Raw genomic sequence first — 21,663 nt, 5'->3', positions numbered from 1 at the left:
CTCTTCCCCACTAAATAACATCTCGTCAACATTGCCTTTCTTTCCTCAGGCACCATCCATATACACGGTGGCACAGTGGTTTGCACTGCTGCCTCACAGCACCAGGGACCCAGTTCAATTCCCAGCTTGATGTTCATTTGAAGAGAACTAATGGTTTTCCATAAATAAACTTTAAAAAATATACTTTTCAAATCTAGATTCAGCACTTCGCAAAACTCTACTTTGGGTCCATCCATCTGTTACAATTACCACACCAAGTTCCAACCACCTTTTTAATCCAAGGTCCTCAGATATGTCATCAACCCCCAACTCTGTGTCCTTCTCTCCAAAATCTCCCTTTCAATCCCTCCACTGTAATCTTTAGTCTACTCACAGCACTGAGATCACCCAAGTCCTACTTACAAATAACAACTTGTTTATCTCTCTGTATCCTCAACCCTCCATATTTCAGCATATTAACCACACCATTCTCTTCCATTATTCAACCCATGGATCTACTCCTTGCACCCACTTACAATTGCACATCTCCAATAGAGAAAACTTGACCCAGGCAGATAGTATTAACTCAGAGCTCTCTGTAAAGCCTGTCTTAACTCCATTCTTTAAGTACAGGCTGACATCATCTGCAGACATATATGCTGATGATATTCATTTTGGCCTCTCCATCACTTCTCTCAATGGCTCCATATTGCTAGACAGCCTATTTATGCCAAGCCACAGATGAGTCAATGTTTCCTGAAGTGTGAAGTGCACATCATCCACTCTTCTCAAAAACAAAAATAGTTAAACATGACGGAAAGAGAAACGTGGACAAATGGAAGGCTGAAAAACTTGGTTATTTCACATGTAAAAGAAAAAGCACCAACATAACAGAACCCAAAGTCACGTTCCCTCATACACCTAGAAGAGTAATTACTCTTATACACAAATATCTAATGGCAACTGGATTAACAAACATGGGGCAGAATTAGTTACGGTGCTACCCACTGCCCCACAATAAGGATGCCGCTAACTCACACAGAGTCTATTTGAGAAACGGTTAGGTTAGGGAATTGTTGCGCAGTGGTTCATCCACCAGCCTTCCACCTCAAGTTCAAATCAAGCTAAAAAGGATGGCATAAAAGTCCCCTCTATCTGACAGCTATAGAATATCTGATATGAAATGAGTTTAGCCAATTTCAATCCAGTTGTATAAATGCAAGTAGCACAGCACAAAACTTTTCCAAATTTAACAATGATTGCTAATCTCACACAGAAATCCAAGGAAAGTTGCAGAGAGAAATGGAACTTGCCACACAAGAATAGAAGAAATGCATTCAATGAGTCAGGCACATTGTTGGAACAGAGTGCTATAGGAGTGCTAGATAGTTGCGCTTAGTGTTAAAGATGAAAATAACTTCTGTTTCTCAGCAACGTTTCTCATCCTGATAAGCGGAGAAGTGTTGATTCTTTGAAGAATTGTTTGTTGTGATGCTGATCAAAGACTATAAAAGTGTAAGTTGTGCTCCCTCAACCTTATGTCCTGATGCCTCTCCATTATTGAACTAGCAAAACAATTTCAATTTTTATAGCGTTTTCAACATTGAAATTGACACTTAACAGAAGCATAATCAAACAAAAATGGGCTGAACCTGATTAGACACTTTAAAACATGGAGTTGCAGGAAAAGATAGGCACAGGTCTGGGAGATGATGACCATGTCAAAGAGTTTGGATATGAAGGGGAGGTAGGAGATGTGGTAGCAGTTTGCCAAGACAGATGAGTGAAGTTTTTTTAATGAAAAGAGTATGACAGTGGTTTTAGATGGAAGAGGGATAATACCTGAAGAGGGTGATTAATTTATAATGTTGGCTTGCATGGGGGTCAGGAAGTGAAGCTGTGTCTGCGGCTTTGTGGGAATGGCACCATGAGAACAAAAAGTGGGTCTCGTAGGCAAGTTGAACTCAGAGACAGCACAAGAGAATATGGAAGAGAAACTAGAAAAAGCGCATGGGTTCAGGGCACTAGATGAGCATGAGGGAGGGGATATGCAGCAGAGACACCTGAACAATGGTCACAATCTTGGGGACGAAGTCTGGAAGTTTCTCACACACACTGGACCCATAGATTTTCATAATTGTCTTAAGCTTCCTGTGTTTTACAGGACTTCAGCTGGAAGATCTTCATCGCCTGCAGCATGATATCCAACATCATTCAATACAGATCCATTCCAGCATGGCTTTGGTACCTCAGTGCAAGTCCAATTTAATTATCCCATACTTATCCACTTCAGGCACTGCCTTATTGATCTATTCAATCTTAGTACAACTGAACCCTCTACATCCATGTCTTCTGCTCATTTTTTAAAAATTCCAAATAGTCTCAATACATTTGAAACACTTTCAACTTTATTCCATATTTCAGTGGTCCAAATCCATGTTAATTTGGCCTAAGTTTGCCATTGACTCTGTCTACACTTCCTTGGCAAAGCAGACAGCATTATTAAGGACTCCATGCAGCCCGGACATTCTCTCTTCCACCTTCTTCCTTCGGGAAAAAGATACAAAAGTCTGAGGTCATGTACCAACCGACTCAAGAACAGCTTCTCCTTGCTGCTGTCAGACTTTTGAATGGACTTACTTTGCGTTAAGTTGATCTTTCTCTACACCCTAGCTATGACTGTAACACTACATTCTGCACTCGCTCCTTTCCGTCTCTATGAACGGTATGTTTTGTCTGAATAGCGCGCAAGAAACAATACTTTTCACTGTATACTAATACATGTGACAATATTAAATCAAATTTTTAAAAATCCAAACACTGTTGTCAAAAAACATTTTGTGCATTTATTGTACTCAGGACCAAAGGATATTTTATTAAATAATTAGTGCTCTTAGTTGCGATTGTGCTCCACAGCTGTCCAGAGGGTACCTCTAATGAATATTTAGATACATTATCTTTTAGAAGAAAGGCTCTTTGCTTTTCTGAAACAGAACAATTCAAGACTGATTTTATATCATCTTTCCGGGTGATTGCTGTAATCAGTAAGTCTCAATCACTTTAAAAATTCTTACCAGCAATTGTTACACTTAGCCCACATTCTATTAGCTCAGATGCCTTTAAGCATAAAATTTTCAATGAACAGTAGCAGTTCGTGCCCATCACAGTCTAATTGTTGTTTGTGACTGGGAACACATTTCAAAAGTAAGACAAGATATGATTCAAAGCCAATAAATCATTCCATCATTTACAGATTTGGCCCTTTATTTTTGAAAAGAACAAAGGGCTCACCCACTTCACCAATTCATTGATTACAAACTTAATATATTCAGAAAGATTACTCAGTGTTTAAACATGGAATCAAAAGGTTCATGAACACATATTATTTAGCTTTATTATAAAGATATCTGGATTTCTCAATTTCGTCTGCTAGAGCTAGCTTTGGCAATGATTTCATCTTGGGAGAATCCCAAATGAGTTTTTTGGTTACATGAGTTTATTTGCTGTTTTATTTGTCTGTCAGCATTTTGAAAATTGGCTAATGCTTTTAAAAGTCAAATTCCAGCTCCCCCAATGTTTCAAATGATAAATGAGGAGGTTGTTTTAACAAATAGCTAAAAACAAATTTTAATTGTAAATAAATGACAATCCAATCATATTTCCAGCCAGACATTAAGATTAGACTGAAGTCAAATAAAGATCCGATGTTTTGGTGTGTTGGAGGTCTTTTCCACTGAAGAGTTCCCCAACTTTGACGTCACCACAAAATTTGCTTTCTGAACCACTGAACACCGATCCGTGTATGGCACAGGTTTCTGTTTCTGCAAATACCGCACAGCTGTATTCCATCCATTAAAAACTCCAATGGGGACAACATTTGTGTACTTTCGAAAATAATTTTGTTTTACAATCGCCTAAATGCATACTCAAAAGAGCAAATACAAAAATGTTAAATGTTACAACTATTAAAAGTTGCTGAAGTGAAATTAATACACTGCAGCCAAGGAATTGCTCACAAGCCAGGACAGTAACTTCACAGAATGCATCATGGCTGTTGTGAGTCACTTCTAGCTTGCTACTTTTGGAACAGAACCACCCGCGGCCCACTCTGAAACAATTTCTATAATCCTACTAATTACAACATCACATTTTTCAACAGGGTGGAGTTAGACTCAAAAATTTGTTAAGGGCTTGACTGTTTCCATAAAGTCAGACACAGCAAGATGATTCCAACAGACTCGGGAAGGGAGACAATCCCATTCTTACTGTTTCATAGGAGGAGATCAAAGATACAGCATTATTGCCATGCCTACCAAAAATTTAATAGCTCAACTATTACCTTCGGTAAAATTCCGCCCTTCAACACAACCTTTCCACTGACCTGTTATTTCCACTGTAAAGCCAAATTTAATAGGTGTATAATTTTCAACATATTTCAAACAGTTCTTTAAGCTGAGAGTATGACCATGTTGAATTCAATCAGCATTGTAAGAAGCTGCATGAAACTACTCAAAATCCAGCAATACAAGTTCAAACACATCAGTGAATTGTGTGGTTACTGCTCCCAGTGTTTGCAAAGCAGAGCCAACACCAGTCACGAGAAAAAAAAATTAAAGTGTAATTCTAAAATATGTTTCAAGAAATCACCCAGCACGCTCAGGGGATACCGTACAATGTTGTACAGTTAGCAAGCCATTCAGCTGTGACACGCATCACAGCTAAGCTAGATTCTGTTCCTGATCTGTTACACACAGGCATAGTTCCGAGCAGATAAGGGATAGGGATGACGGGTCATCCAGACTCAAACATTGGCTCTTTTCTCTCTCCACAGATGCTGTCAGACTTGCTGAGATTTTCCAGCGAGCGAGCGTGCATGTGTCTGTGTGTGTAGGGATAGCGCAAGTCAGTTTGGAAAATACTATTAAAATTCAAATAGGCTTCTCAGGACCAAAAAGAAAAGCAAATATTTAACAAGTGGTGTCATTATAATAGCAAATTTGCAACGGAATATTTATATACCAGTTTTGTCTGAGAATCAGTTAAAGGAAGACCCCTATGTATAATCATGCAGATTGTTCTCCTCAGAAATCAGTAATCGTCACCATGTTAAAATAAATTAGTTTAGTGACCAGTCACTTCACTGTCAGAAAGACTTACATTTATGCAACTCTCAACTTCAAGACATCCTACGGCACTTTACAGCAAATCAAGTACAATTGAAATTTAGTCACAATTATCAAGTGTGTGATTTCAAATTGCCAGCTTAAGGTTGGCAGTGTTTCTATACTTCAATATTTGTGATCCTTCTATACCCTTTCCCTCTTCCTTAACATTTGCACATTTTAAATGTTTAAAAAAACCCTGCAGCTTGTCTCACAATCAAACAGGAGAAATTTATTCAGAAGCAAGGTAATGTGTACAGTGCAATGGGACTGCAATGAAGATGACATTGCCCCTGTGATGATTATTCCTGTAAGAAGTCTCACAACACCAGGTTAAAGTCCAACAGGTTTATTTGGTAGCAAATACCATAAGCTTTCGGAGCGCTGCTCCTTCCGAAAGCTTATGGTATTTGCTACCAAATAAACCTGTTGGACTTTAACCTGGTGTTGTGAGACATCTTACTGTGTTCACCCCAGTCCAACGCCGGCATCTCCACATCATGATTATTCCTGTGCAGGAAAATAAAACACTTTGCCTCATTTAACACTCCCAAGTACAGTAAAGGCCGAACAGAGAGGATTAGCAGATGGTGACATATGCAGGCTGACTCACAGGCAGCCCCCAAAATCTGCTCCCATACCTCCTTCAACCTTATCCCTAACCCCCTAGCACTGAGGACCCCAATCTCCCAACCCCTACGCTCATCCTCTGCCCCCTACCCCATACCTTGTCCCCCTGCCCACCATCTCCTGTCCCTCAATCCCTTTCCCAGCCCCAATCCCCTTTACCATTACCCACAGACCCTCCTTGCCTCTCTACCCTTAATCTATCCCCACCCCCTCTGACTTCAGAGCCCCCCATCCCCAGTGCCCCTCTACCCACAGACCCCCCCAATCCCCTATCCTGTCCTCGTCTGCCCCCAGACCCCTCTATGCACAGACCCCCTCACCCAATTCCCTCTGCCCTCAGACCCCAGTCCTGTCCCCATCTGCCCCCAGTGCCCCTTTTACCACAGAGTCACTCTGCCCTCAGCCCATCGCATCCCTTGTCTTCGAACCCTTGTCCAAGGTTCCCCCTCCTACTCCCAGTGCCCCCTCTGCTCTCTCCCAATGGACCTATCTTATATTAAACAGATTTGTCTACACCCTAGCTATGACTGTAACTCTAAATTCTGCACTTCCTCCTTTCCTTCTCCCCTATGTACTCTATGAACGGTATGCTTTGTCTATGTAGCGCGCAAGAAACAATATTTTCCACTGAATACTAATACATGTGCCAATAATAAATCAAATCAAATCCACTCTCTCCAAGTCCTCCAGCTCCCCTGTTGGTGACAGACAGATAGGCAGGCAGGGGCCGCTCTTACCTGTGTGCCGGCTGCCGGGCAGGGGGCTCTCCGCTTGGGGACAGCGTCCTGCCGCTCCGGGTGGATGCTTGAAGCGGCCATTCCCGCTCTCCGTCGCCAGCTGGTCTCGCGAGATCCGGCAACTGTTCCCGTTCCCACCCCCTGATCTTTCACCTCAGCGGGCGCGGGGCCGGGAGCAGGGTGGCGAGGAGGCGCATGCGCGGGGCCGCGAGAGGCGTGGCCAGGAAGCGCATGCGCGGGGCCGGGAGCAGTGTGGCGAGGAGGCGCAAGCGCGGGGCCGGGAGCAGTGTGGCGAGGAGGCGCATGCGCGGGACCGCGAGCGCCGTGGCCGGGCAGCGCGAGCGGGGAGCCCGGAGTGAGAGCGGGACGGGGAGGAGTGGGAACTGTCGTGGGGTGAGAGGAGTCGCTCCCTCGGCCTGTGAGCGCCGGACACTCCAGCGGAAACCCGGCCCAGCGCCCCGGGACAACAGTGAAAACAGGCCGCTGGTAAAGTTGAGCACAATAATCCTCATTCTAATGGTGTCAATGTTGGGAGTGTTGGGCTGACATTATTGGTTTCCATTTCAGATGTGGCCCTGACTGGATGAAACCTGCGCCTGGTTGTGGGGGTGACAATGTGAACCAGAGCCCCAGCTAAAACTTGGCTTCACACCTCCGGCTCCTCACCAAGTGACTGCCCAGTGTCGGCTGCTATCCCTCACCAAGTGGCTGCCAGATGCTTCGTTCGTTCAGTGTGAACTGCCCAGTGTCACTTCTAAGCACTGCAACAGCCAAAAAAAACTTAGGAGTAACTTCTTTTGGACAAGGATCCTAAAGCCAAAAACGAAGATGCCTTTAAAATGCATCTGATACAAGGATAAAAGCAAATTACTGCGGATGCAGTAACAGATGCTGCCAGACCTGCTGAGAATTTCCAGCATTTTCTCTTCTGATATAAGAATGTTATAGGATTACTCTTTTTTTAAAAAAACTGTTTGCCCTTGTAAGAGCCATTTTATCTCCCCTACTGACCCAACAGAAACCACCCTACCTAATTCTAGGCATAAGAAAAGCAAAATACTCAAGCATCGTTGAAGAGACAGACAAGGTTAACATTTTGAGTCAATAACCTTTGTATGGTTAGTAAATCAATGATATACTCTGGTTTGCTTTCCAACAATCTATTACCAAATGCAGCATATCATCAGATGTCTTCAGGAAAAATGATCAATCCTAATATGGCACAAAAAGATTTAAAAGAAGCATTTATCAGTAACCTGACTGGTACTACACTGGCTGAGAATTTATTGGGTTTAATTCTGTCTGCGTTATGTGTCAACTGCCGAGGACTGATATTAATGTATTTTGTTGGACCAAGTACCGCATCATCGTGGAAAAGACTCCTGCTGATTGATTTTATTTTGCTGGTGGCATCTCTTGTACTGTCCTGCACTGTTTTGTCAGATATACTTCACTGGATGGTGCTGGTTCTAGCAGCTGTACTTGGGCTATCTGTGTTTCAGATATACAGTCAAAGAAAGCACTATTCCCATCAACACTTAAAAGAAGTAATCGGATCTTTTTTAGAAACCAGCTTGGATGTGAATTACGTTCCCTTTGTCACTTTGTTCCGCGTCTTTGTTAACATAAAGACTGGCATCAGCATCCTAGCTGTGGACTTTCCAATTTTTCCAAGACGCTATGCTAAAGCTGAAACCTATGGGACTGGAATTATGGATTTTGGAGTGGCTGCTTTTGTTTTTGCAAATGCCCTTGTTTCTCCTGAAGCAAGGCAGAGGAACAAAAATACATCACATTCCAAATTTAGTTTTATGATTAAACAGATCATAGCAGTATGGCCCTTAGTTTTTTTAGGATTAGCTCGTCTACTAAGTGTTAGAGCAGTGGATTATCATGAGCACATATCTGAATATGGTTTACATTGGAACTTCTTTTTCACACTGGCTATAGTTAGGATCCTATCATCTTTTCTTTTGATATTATGCCCTGTTAGAAGCTCTTGGATCTTGTCAGCTAGCATTGCCATCGGTTATCAATTGCTTCTTGAAACTACAAATCTGAAGCAATTTATATTGCATGGAAGTGATGGCAAAGACACCAGGGTTGGGTTCATTAATGCCAACAGAGAAGGACTCTTTTCATTGCTAGGGTACTTAGCTATTTACATGGCTGGCGTACAGGCCGGCGTTTTCATAATGAAGAAGAGGACACTGGTGATAGAATGGATAAAAGTACAAGGTTCCCTTTTGATGGGCTTTTTGCTAATGTGGCTGCTACTGCTTGTGTCTGAGAATCTCACCGAGACCGTATCTCGCCGGATGGCCAACCTGAGTTTTGTTTTATGGACGGTTGGGCAGAGTTTGTTTTTTCTGATGATTCATATGCTGGCTGATCTTATTTTAGTATTTGTCAAAGTTATTTCGGGGATTTCAAATGTGCCAAGTTCATGGAACATTTTACGAGGTTCTTCCCAACATGAGAAGGATAGGACTTTGTTGAAAAGCAGTCCTTCTGGAAAGGTGGATAAAACCAGTATACATTTTTGTCTTATTGAGGCTGTAAGCAGAAACCAACTGCTGTTTTTCCTGCAATCTAATATCTTGACTGGTTTGGTGAATCTCATGATAGATACTATTCATAGCAACACAATTATTTCCTTATCTGTACTTTTGCTTTATATGTTCTGCAATTGTTTCGTTGTCTACATTTTACACATCAATGATATTACCTTAAAGTTTTGGTGATTTGCTATTTCCATGATTCACTTTAATCAAAGTAAAACCATTCTGAAGGTATAGGGATCTGAGTTCTTGCACTTCAATAATTACACACACTCATACCTTACACCTCTCATAATTTGGAACGTTTAAAATTCTGCATGTGCAGGATTTATCTGTCTGTCATTCTATTTATTCCTTGCAGAAAATAAAGCAAATATATGATCATATCAAAAATGTACTATCTAAGAAGTGGCACTATGTTCTGGTTAAATGTGAAGGTGTGTGTACTTTTCTCCTATATGCTAATTTTCTCCTATATGCACTATGCATCACTCCCAAGCTCAGAGGGCAAGTCAGTTCCAGGTCACATTTGCAAACTTTTTTTGCAGGCTAATTCCAGGTGGTGTTGGTGAAAAGTTAGAAGTGGACTTTAAACTTTTTCATGGAATAAAGACTAAGAATGGAGAAGACAGAAAATTTTGTGTTTTTTAAAAATATTAAAATGGATGAATTTTTGTTCGCAACAAAAAACACATCATATCTACTCCAGAAGTAAAAGGTTTTAATGCTCTTTCTGGTTTTCATAATGCAGCTGTGTGATCATTTTAAGATACTGATGTGCTTTATAAATTAACTGCTGTACCAACTGTCCACATTAAAATAACGATCCAGTAGTACGCATTTGTCTATCATCTTTTACTTACACATAGAAATATGAGCCTTCAACCATTTTTTATATTGTGCTTGTTATTTTGCCAGTTGTACAGAAGACTCCTTTTACATTGTGTAGTATTTTCTACTGTATTGCAGTCATATTTCAGATATCCCCATGTCCCTCCTGAGAGGATTTCCTTTCAGTTCTACTGCTGTTACTGCAGCAGGAAAGTGGAAGATCTCAAGATATGTCAGAAAAAAAGTCAAAAAGGGACATTATTAAACAATTAGACATCCGTTATCAGCAAATATTTTCACACTTATTTTCTGCCACTGACCCATTTCAAAGCAGTACTTGAAACTGCTTAAAGCAGTGATAGGCAACCAAGGCTGGTGAGTAGGCCATGTGAGTCGCCCTCTTTCCTCTCAGTGGGCCACAAGATTGAAATTGGACATATTCACTAACCACAACCCCCGTGAATAAGATTGAATACTTTTAATACACACTGAGGATTTCACGACGAGTTAACGAAAATACTTCAAATGGTAAAAACAAAATAAATGTTCACGCTTTGATTGGACGAAGAGGGAGTGCACGGCTCTCATAGTCAATGTTGTGTACAATCAGCACACACCTTCAGGTTTTCTTGCTTTATGTGCATACCATTTTAATCATACTGTTAATATGTGGACAGAAACTAGTGGAATGTGGCAACTCTTGTGCATGGGCAACAGTCAACAAAATGTCTCAGGGGCCACTCTCAGAACCCTGATGTGCGGCAGTTTGCCCACCATTGATTTAAAAGCAAGGCCCTGCCAAAGCAATTTAGATGACCTTTTATTTTTATTTCATGCTTTGTTTTATAATATCCCTGTGAAGTGCCTAGGGATGTTTCATCACATTGAAGGCATTGCACAAACACAAGTTTCTGTTGTTGCTCTTGCTTAATTTCATTGCATGCTGCTTGACAAAGTGGTTGTTTTTCCACAGAGTTGGTGAAGTGCACAATATAACTTTATTTCTCCTTGACTTTTTATTTGTATTAGAGGGATAATGCATCTAAAATATGTTTGAGCAGCAAACATGAGCTTTAATTAAATAATCCTATAAATTAATGTTGATGAAACAGCTTCTTGCTGTCATGCCTTATTGATTAGAAGTGCAAAGGTTACTTAAAAGAATTCTAAAATTGTTATATGATCAAAAAAGTACTACAGTTGCAAAATTTCAATTACAACTACACTGCCAACTATAGTAGATCTTGCCTCCTGTAGGTAGACGCCAATTTAACATTATTTCTAATGGATCGTAATGTGAAAGGATTGTCTCTGATGTTTCTCAACGAGGAGGTAAAAAATATTTAGTACATGTTCTTGCCTACTCCAAAATAACTGATTACAGATATTATTGGCAGTAGCCATCTTGGATCAACATGGTGGTACTTGGAACTCGATGAAAAAAATGCAAGTTGCATGTATTCCAATAAAAGTTTACACGGTCCAGATTGGGGCATTGATAGATTACAACCCTGAGGTTAGAACAATCGGTCAGATCTACCTGAAAATACAAAATACAGCCTCTATGCCTATTCATATCATAACCTGAAACATTTTAGAGCACACTCCCAATCTTGTCTGACACACAGTTTTCCAAGGCAGAGCTGATTTACTATTGTGTCTTTAACTGTTCTAGGCCCAGGGGGACCCACAGATTGATTTAGATTGTTGGTTAGCAACATTTAAATTAATAATTTATATCCTTAAGTATCTTAGAGGGGATTAATGGAGAAATCAGTATTCGTAAAATAAAGATTTAAAACTGGGTGCAGATGAATTGGCTCATCAAAACATTCACTTATATTTTCCTTTATTGAATGCTAATCAATATACAAAACATTTTAAATATTTTCTGTCTTTGAAACCTTACAACAGGCAACTAAAAATTGTTACTAGTCATAATAGACAAATCAAGGCATGTTCATTTATTTTAAAATAAATGTGCCCACTGTGTTAAAGTGAATATCATATGTTAAATGTTCATCATCTAACATTACCAACCATACTTTGTAACATGTATTGCTGTTCACTTTAAGTTATTTGTTTGATTTCCAGGATAAACACTGAGGATGATTTTTTTCTTTTCAGGTTGATTTGCCTGACTGCCCAGCCATGGATTTATTACTGTCACTTCTCCAATTTCAAAAGTTAAGTGCTCTAATCTGCAAAGCATGTGGTGTGATTTCTATTATTAATAATAGTATGCATAAAAAAAACCTGAAAACATTTTTCTACGTGAAGGAACAAAGTTAATTCAGGGCAAATATTCTTCTTCACCAGTTTTCATCCCTTAATGCCATCACCAATCCCATCGCCAGTAAAATGTTAATTTTGGTATAATGTTTTTGAGTTAATCTTTTTCATTCTTTATTTCTATGTGCATGTTTAGAATAGAAACCACCTATATAAACCTGCCACACTAATTATACTTTTCTCTCAATGGAATTGGTGTAGTGTCTCAGTTTTGCAACATCCTCTCACTCAGTCTACACTGTCGAAACATCTATATTCCAACTAACTCTACCTCTTGCTTTCCCAAATTGTCATAAGTTTCACAATAAATGGCATTTTCCCATTACATATTATCATATAGAAGAATAGGCATTATGATTTTCAAATAGAGAGTGAATTGTGCCTACAAGCCCAGGTCCAATTATCTCCCAGCCTCAACTTCCCTTCACCTGAAAACTAGACTTGGTCTTAAATCCTTAAATCAAATTCCATGGAGATGTTAAAAATATTGAGTCTGTAGACTTTTGTACTTAAAAATCACATTTTTGGTCACCTTTTGTGTCCAATATGTCCGAGTCTTTATTGTGCTTTCTTTATATCATTTAAATCTGCATTTCCTGCTTTATACTTCCTGGATTGCACCAAGCATACCTCAGTGAGGATTTTTCAATCTGATCAGTTGAAGAGTCTTATTATTGTTTAGCCTTTTCACAAGTACTGATGCCACAATGGAGAAGATGACAGATTCAAGGAAAGCTTCAATAACAAGACATGAAAATCTGTCATGGCTTCCAACATGGTGAATGGCAATACCTCCACAGCTGAAAGCAAATACCAGACCAATGTTCCAATCAAGTATCTAGTTACTGTTAGGATGTAATTACACATTTTGGGCATTAGGTGGAGATTCACTATTTTCAGAACAAATCACTCCCCCCTCCACATTGCTACAGAGCAAGAAGATCAACTTGAAACTGCTTCAGTGAGCATGTTTCACCATTCCATATGCAACTAAGGTACTGTATTCCCTCAACTGGTCCAGATTTATCTCAATGAAAAAAAACATTTGTCAAGAAGTTTTGGTGAGTTGAAGAGGGATTCAACCCAGGCAGTTTGGTATCAAAGATTGGTAGGCAAAACTAAGTTGACAATGGGAGGCCTTCAAAGAGGAGATGCTTTGGGAATAGCACAGGCACATTGCTCTGGAGGGGAGGGGGTGTGGGGTTTGGAAAGGAAAGGTAACCAACACTGAGCACACTTGAAGTGACTGAAGAGATAGAAGCTAAACTGCAACAAGAAAATGAGGCATATGAAAATGTAGGCCAGGATTCTCCCAAAAAAAACGAAGTGCCTTACGGGCGGGAAAACAGGAGTATTTCCTGCCTGTTTTTTGGGCATCCTTCCCAGAACGAATCTCTGACACTCTGAACAATGCGGAATGCCTCAGCATGATTCATTCTGGTAAGTAGGCGGTGAGGCCTATTCCCATCCAAGAGGCTGGCAGCAGAGTGCTGAGCAAGCCAATGTGCATGTGTTGATCAGTCAGTGCAGAGATTGACATATGCACAATGGGCCCCCCCGCGCCCCCCTCCCCATTGCAAGTCTCCCGATCGCTGGACTCCGATTGCTGGCCAGCCCTGCGACCCCCAATCACCAGCCTTCCAGGTCACACCACCCACCCCCCCAAACCCCCGAATGCTGGCCTACCAGACCTCCCTGGGCCAGCCCCTATTTCCACCCCCACCTGGCCAGCCCTGATGACCAGCCACGAACCCTCCGTCTCGATGACAAGGCCCGATTGTCCTCCTTCCTTCTCCCAATGCTCCAAGCCCCGCAACCCATTGATTGGTCCCCCATTAGGCCCCACACCTAGTATGCCCTGTGATGCACCATCAATCGAGCAAAGACTAGTTGTATGCAAGAACAAATAGGCTTTTATTAGCAAAAGACTTGGAGCACACCCATGCCGATGAACTGGTCCAGACTGAGGCAGGGGAGTGGGGAGCAGTCGCCTTTATACCTGGACCAGGGGGGGGAGGAGTCTCGGGTAGGGCCGGCAGGGATGTGTCCAGGCATGTCGCATATGCAGGTAATAAGCTAACAGTGGTTTACCACACCCTGCCCCTTGACACTGCCTGGTGGGCATGCCAGTTTGCCCCTTGGGCATTGTGGCATTGCCCAAGGGGCACCCCCCCCTTGCCTCCGACCTGCGAGGGGGGTTTCGATAGCTTCTGTCCCCACCAGCAGGGTCAGGACATCTGTTTCCATTAGTGGGATGCAGTCATAAACCCCGCTGGAGGTAACCATTCCTGGGAGGATGGAGGAGATCCTAGTGGCCTGGCAAATACTTCTTCATGCCCATGAATCATAGGGAAATTGAGATATCCCGCACAGAGCTGATTGTGCCACAAAAAAGTGCTTTAGAGACTCGCAACCACCATAACGCCCATTGCAAACCTCGCTGGTGCCTCCCAGCCTTAATGTTCATAATACAACAAAAAACTGAATTACAGAGAAAATATTTTAAAAAGGAATAAGGGACAAAGACATTGTGAAAATAGACTATTGACTAACATAAAAAGGAAGAAAGAATTATAGACAAATGGTCAAAAGAAGGATGAAGTTTGCAGATGACACAAAACATAGATACATAGCTTTCTTTTCTTTCTGGGATGTTGGTGGCAAGACCAGCATCTGTCACTCATTCGTAATTGCCCTTGGGAAGGTGATGGTGAGCTGTCTTCTTGAACCATTGCCGTCCATCTACTGTGGTGCTGCTAGAGAGAGAATTCCAGGATTTTGATTCAGCATTGGTGAAGGAACGGCCGGTGATATAGTTCCAAGTCAGGATGGTGTGTGACTTGGAGAGGAACCTGCAGGTGTTGGTGTTCCCATGTGTCTGCAGCCCTTATCCTAGGTGGGAGAGGTCATGGGTTTAGGGTTGCCAACCCTCCAGGGTTGGCCTGGAGTCTCCAGGAATTAAGATGAATCTCCATGACATTGCAGTGTGAAATCCTGGAGAAAAAGCATGCCCGCTTAAAAAAGATAACTTTTTTGAATGAATGTGTTGAACATTTCTCTATACCAGGTAAAAAAAAATTGAAAATTCGGGAGGGAGTGGGGGGGGCTGTTTGACTGGCAGTTGAAAGACACGCAATGAGCCTGTTTGCTTTAAGATTGGCATGGGAAGGCCATGCATCACAAGGATGGATGTATTGCCCAACAAATGTCTGGAGCATAGCGGGCAAGTCATGTGATGAAACCTCCAGGAACACACTCACAGTTGATCTACAGCAGCAACTCACTGAGGATCCCTCGACAGTACCTTCAAACCTGTGTGTTTGTCAACTGTGAATACATTCCTGGAGGTTTCAAAGTACTGTTGAAGGATCCTCAGTGAGTTGCTGCTGTACATCTTCTATATAGAACACTGCTGCTATTGTGAATCAGTGTTGGAGGGAATGAATATTTATGTTGGTGGCTGTGGTGCCAATCAAGCGGGCATGCTTTGTCCTGGATGGTTTTAAGCTTCTTAAGTTTCCACGCAAGTGGAGAGTATTCTACCACACTCTAGACGTGTGTCTTGTCCACTGTGAACAGGCTTTGGGGAGTCAGGAGGTGATTTACTTGCCTCAGAATTCTTAGCCTCTGACTTACTCTTGCAGCCACAACAGTTATATGGCTGGTTCAGTTAAGTGACTGGTCCAGTTCAGTTTCTGGTCAATGGTAACGCCTAGGATGTTGATGGTGGGGGAATCAGCAAGGATATTGCCATTGACTATCAAGAGGAGATGGTTAGATTCTCTCTTGATGAAGATACTCAGCGCCTGACACTTGTGTGGCTCAAATTTTACTTGCCATTTATCAACCCAAGCCAATATGTTGTCCAGGTCTTGCTATATATATATATATATATATATATATACGTGGATTGCTTCAGTATCTGAGGGGTTGCAAATGATACTGAACGCTGTGCAATCATCAGTGAACAACCCCTTATAATGGAGAGACAGTAATTGATGCAGCAGTTGAAGATGGTTGGGCCTGGGACACTATCCTGAGGAACTTTTGCAGTGATGTCCTGTAATAGATATGATTGGCCTTTAACAACCAAGAATGATTCGCCTTTCATAAATCCATGCTGACCCTGTCCAATCCTGCCACTGTTGTCCAAGTACTTTGCTATAAAATCTTTGATAATGGATTCTAGAATTTTCCCCACTACTGACATTTGGCTTACTGCTCAATAATTCCCTGCTTTCTCTCCATCTCCCTTTTTAAATAATGGGATTACTTTATTACCTAAATGGAAAAAAATTACAACATGCTACTGTCCTTGTGCATGAGACCCAAAAACCCAGTCTGCAGGTGCAACAGGTGATCAAGAAGGCAAATGGCCTATATCGCAAGGGGGATAGAATATAAAAGCAGAGATGTCTTGCTGCATCTGTACAGGGCATTGGTGAGGCCGCAGCTGGAATACTGTGTGCAGTATTGGTCCCCTTATTTGCGGAAGGATATATTGGCCTTGGAGGGAGTGCAGAGAAGGTTCACCAGGTTGATACCGGAGATGAGGGGTGTTGATTATGAGGAGAGACTGAGCAGATTAGGTTTGTACTCGTTGGAATTTAGAAGGCTGAGGGGGGATCTTATAGAGACCTATAAGATAATGAAGGGGCTGGATAGGGTAGAGGTGGAGAGATTCTTTCCACTTAGAAAGGAAGCTAGAACTAGAGGGCACAGCCTCAAAATAAAGGGGGGTCAGTTTAGGACAGAGTTGAGGAGGAACTTCTTCTCTCAGAGGGTGGTGAATCTCTGGAATTCTCTGCCCACTGAAGTGGTGGAGGCTACCTCGTTGAATATGTTTAAATCACGGATAGATGGATTCCTGATCGGTAAGGGAATTAGGGGTTATGGGGATCAGGCGGGTAAGTGATCCACTTCAGATCAGCCATGATCTTATTGAATGGCGGGGCAGGCTCGAGGGGCTAAATGGCCTACTCCTGCTCCTATTTCTTATGTTCTTATATTCTTTAGCTACCCTCCAATCTGTAGGAACTGTTCCAGAGTCTATCAAGTCTTGGAAGATGACCACCAATGTATCCACTATTTCTTGGGCCACTTCCTTAAGTGCTCTGAGATGTAAATTATCAGGCCCTGGGGATTTATTGACCTTCAATCCCATTAGTTTCCTCAATACCATTTTTCTACTAATACTTACCTCCTTCAAGTCCTCCCTCTTACTAAACCCTGTGTTCCCCAACATTTCTGGTATCTTATTTATGTCTTCCTTTGTGAAGACAGAACCAAAGTATGTATTCAGCTGGTCAACCATTTCTTTGTTCCTCATTAGAAATTCTCCTGTTTCTGACTGCAAGGGATCAACATTTGTCTTCACCAATATTTTTCTCCTCACATACCTATAGAAACCTTTGCAATCAATTTTTATGTTCCCCGCAAGCTGGCACCCTGGCAGTGCCAAGGAGTGGAGCCTAAGGGGAGCGGCAGGGACTGAAGGGGAGGCAGCGCACTCTGCATCAGGGATCGCTATGGCAGCAATTGATTGGGGGGTGGCGAATGAGGGCAGTGATTGGCTAAGGGAGTGGGTGATTGGCGGGAGGGGGTGATGATCGGGGTGGCGGCGATTTGTGTGGGGGGGGGTGATAATCTCCTAGTGCCTTGTGTACTCATGGCAGTGCACTGGGAGATCAGGTCACATGAGCAATAGTGCCCTCTAGCAGTCAGAAGCTGGCTTACCTGCGTGACTAGACTCTGTCCTCTCCCCCTACTGGTGAGAATCACACTTTGACTCACTTTTCTTCTAAGTACAATAAGATTTTATTTTTTCTCTTGCTGAAAAAACAGGACTGAAACTCTCCTATTTTTATGCTCATTTTTAGTAGGATCGCTCCCTACATCTTTTAATGCAGCTACTTGCTCTTGATTGTCATCCAACATTCCTGCGGGAATGTGGGCATCAGGTAAAGATATAACTGGGCTCAACTGTGATGTCATGCTATGTTATAATAAATATTTGACAGATACTGTTTAGCTTCATAAGTGAACAATGGCCACTTGGGTAAAGTACGAAAGGGTGACAGGCCCCCATGGAACCATATGCAAAGAAGACTCAATGACTTTAGCAGGGATGCGAGAAAATTAAGAGAATTTATTTCAGTAGCAGAGATACAGCTAACAGAATACCATTCACAAGGATCTACCCAATTGATTCTCTACTGCAGCTCTTGCCAATTATAATACTCTTATCATTTATGAAATGAATTCAGTACCACTGGTGAGATATCTCAGTTTATACACAGAGTGCTATATAAACCTTGATATTATGCAGCATTTTGCTCTGGTAAAAATCGTCTAGACTATCTTTTGCATAAATTCTAACTGAACTGCATTGTCATGCAACCGTGACGTCAGTAACCAAGGCAACACTACCTCAGATCCACAAGAACTGTCCTCGGCTGAAAGCTACAATTTATGCTTGGTTAATTCTTTCGACAAGGAGGAGCACAGAGCACAGAGTGGGTAAATAACATATATTCATCAACATTTCAAATAACATTCAAACAACATTCAGAAGCCTTAACAAAGTGCATGCAGTTTCCACGAGTACAGTACCATAAAACCAAATAAATTGGACAACGTCCTCAATTGCTTCATTGCTTCTGTGATGGCTCAGCTCGTTTCCCCAGACAAATGCTAAGTTGTACAAATCTCAAAGGTCACAAGCCGGACCAACAATTTGTACTGAGTTTGCTAATTTTAGGCAGTGCTACAATGGGGGAACTAAAATTGGTCCAAGTGGGAATGAAAGATTGGTGAGCGTTCCTCCCCTATCCTCTGAACCCTGCTGGATTTGCTAGTGCATACTCTTGCAACTCGGCCAACGTTGTCTACCTGATACGCTGCAGGAAAGGATGTCCCAAGGCATGGTACATTGGGGAAACCATGCAGACGCTGCGACAACAGATGAATGAACACTGCTCGACAATCACCAGGCAAGACCGTTCTCTTCCTGTTGGGGAGCACTTCAGCGGTCACGGGCATTCGGCCTCTGATATTCGGGTAAGCGTTCTCCAAGGCGGTCTTCACAACACACGACGGCGCAGAGTCGCTGAGCAGAAACTGATAGCCAAGTTCCGCACACATGAGGACGGCCTGAACCGGGATATTGGGTTCATGTCACACTATTTGTAATCCCCACAGCTTGTCTGGACCTGCAGAGTTTCACTGGCTGTCCTGTCTGGAGACAATACACATCTCTTTCGCCTGTCTTGATGCTCTCTCCACTCACATTGTTTGTATCTTAAAGACTTGATTAGCTGTAAGTATTCGCATTCCAACCATCATTCATGTAAATTGAGTTTGTGTCTTTATATGCCCTGTTTGTGAACAGAATTCCCACTCACCTGAAGAAGGGGCTTGGGGCTCCGAAAGCTTGTGTGGCTTTTGCTACCAAATAAACCTGTTGGACTTTAACCTGGTGTTGTTAAACTTCTTACTGGATTTGCTAGTACCAGATATAAGGTGGCAACATGAATTAGCTGTGATGCCTGCCATAATGTAATATTCTAGCGACATTAATGTGGTTACTATGAATGACCGATCAAATGATAACTGGTATCAGGGCAATTATAAATCATCGGTGAGGAGATAAGCAAACATTTTGAGAGTGGTGGCTGTTACGAATACAAAGTTATATTTTGAGATTATTTTAAGGTAAAATGGAGGCATGAAGTGGGAAGGGGGTTCTGTGAACTCCTCCAGCAACACACCGGGATGGCTTTGTTGCTATGAGGACATTAGGGTCCAGGTCAACTTACTGGGAAGGAGGTGCAAGATGTTGACATCTGTGGACAATGGCAAGGGCATCTGTGATGACTGTAGGTAGACTCGTAAGGTGGTCTTAGGAATGTCAGATTCTATAAGCTGTTATATTTTAAACTGTCTCTTTAATTCCTTGATAGGATGGAGTTGGAAGTCTAGAAGATTGCTAACTATCATTTCTACCAGGAAACAAGGACCATGTGTTTCATGTTATCATGGCGATGACCTTTGTTTTTTTTTCCTCAAATATCCCTGAAATTCAGTCAGTCTGCAGTCATCTGACAGAGAGCAGGAGATAGAGGCAACCCCCAGTACTGCACCTGAAGCAGAGAAAATGCTGACTCTGTTGGTCACCATGCAAAATGCAGTGGGAGCTCACGTCAGATTGAAGAGACTGGTTTATCAGGATTTAAAAGAAACTAAAAAAGAGTTACCTAGCTTGGGCTACAGGGAAGGATTCTCCAGTGTAAACCTCACAATGAAAGTCAATTCTGGGATTAGAAATTACCTGGCTGGGAAAAGAAAAAGGAAGCAAGCTATTGGGAGCTTGGACTGGTTCCTGGAGAATGAAGTGTCCAGTTAAGGGATGGTGCGAAATATAACCATGGGATTGTTGGTTATGTTAAAAGTCACTTGGGTGACTTTAAAGTTTAAGTCGACTGCTAACAGATGGCTAGTCAATGTTGTTTATGTTTCCTTTGTCACAATAAAAATCTTAAAACTTGAAATCTTGTTGTGTTGTTCCCTCAGTCAGTCACTGGAAATTTAAATATCTTTTTAAAAAGTTATCCACAGGGATTGTAACATGGTAAAGAAATATATCATTGCTCGCCACTTTAAAGATATAACCACATACATTACAAATGTGCATCATGATGTAATACAGGCCAGCAATAACAATCACAATATCAAAATTACAGTATACAATAACATAATTACAATATAATCTTGTTCACATAAAATAGCTACCTTCTCGTGGTTACAAGAAAGAACATTTCTAAAAAAAGTTGTAACATATATCACAATCAATCTTAGTGGCTCTAAATTGCTTCTCGGCCTTTTGGCTAAGATCAAGTGTAGTATCGACATGCTGTACTTGGTTGAAGTCATTAGGTTACATTTTAGCTTCATTTGAAGCAATTTTTTAAAGCGGCATCTCGGCCTTTTGGCTAAGATGCAAATGAGATCAAGCCTTGGAGGAGGTGCAATGCCTACTCCAATCAGCGCTTGGATCATGTAGATCAAGCCCAAGACAGGAGGTGAGAGCCTTTTCTTGTCAGCTTGGATCGGGAATGTCTCAACTTGTTGAAACTCTGAAATGGACTTGATTGGATTGAATTGGATAAATAAATTTTTTAAAAGAGGTTTAAAATCAGGATTCAACGGCACTCTGCTTACATCTTGCTCTTTTACTTCCCTTCCTAATTCACCTACACTGATCATGCCTTAGTAGATGAGCTGCTAATAGGCTCCAGTATCATTGGCCACAACAACATCCACCATCCAAGTTTATCCTACTTGTAGTTGCACAGACTCTGAGTAGTAATAAGAACATAAGAAATAGGAGCAGGAGTAGGCCATCTAGCCCCTCGAGCCTGCCTCGCCATTCAATAAGATCATGGCTGATCTGAAGTGGATCAGTTCCACTTA

At 41.8% G+C, this 21,663-nt stretch overlaps 2 protein-coding genes and 1 non-coding gene across 4 annotated transcripts in view; 2 read left to right on the top strand and 1 right to left on the bottom strand.

The window, feature by feature from the left end:
- Positions 1 to 6,631, bottom strand: part of myo19 (myosin XIX) — a 47,541-nt gene extending 40,910 nt beyond the window's left edge. For both annotated transcript variants that reach the window (XR_013499097.1, XM_078224974.1), the window contains exon 1: positions 6,509 to 6,631. Coding sequence is in view for 1 of the 2 variants with exons in the window: in XM_078224974.1 (XP_078081100.1) it covers positions 6,509 to 6,589 (81 nt within the window). In the remaining variant the exon portion in view is untranslated. The remainder of the gene's footprint in view (positions 1 to 6,508) is intronic.
- Positions 6,632 to 7,492: 861 nt separating this feature from the next.
- Positions 7,493 to 9,388, top strand: pigw (phosphatidylinositol glycan anchor biosynthesis, class W). The gene has a single exon (XM_078224965.1). The coding sequence runs from the start codon at positions 7,624 to 7,626 to the stop codon at positions 9,250 to 9,252; it is 1,629 nt and encodes a 542-aa protein (XP_078081091.1). The 5' UTR covers positions 7,493 to 7,623; the 3' UTR covers positions 9,253 to 9,388.
- Positions 9,389 to 21,057: 11,669 nt separating this feature from the next.
- LOC144502187 (U2 spliceosomal RNA) lies at positions 21,058 to 21,247 on the top strand. Its single transcript, XR_013499313.1, has one exon. It is a non-coding gene; the product is annotated as a U2 spliceosomal RNA (small nuclear RNA).
- Positions 21,248 to 21,663: the final 416 nt, after the last annotated feature.

The sequence above is a fragment of the Mustelus asterias genome, chromosome 12 (genome assembly GCF_964213995.1).
Source record: "Mustelus asterias chromosome 12, sMusAst1.hap1.1, whole genome shotgun sequence".
Taxonomy (NCBI): Eukaryota; Metazoa; Chordata; class Chondrichthyes; order Carcharhiniformes; family Triakidae; genus Mustelus; species Mustelus asterias.
Note: the sequence above shows the minus strand (reverse complement) of the source record. Positions and strands in the feature narration are given on the sequence as shown.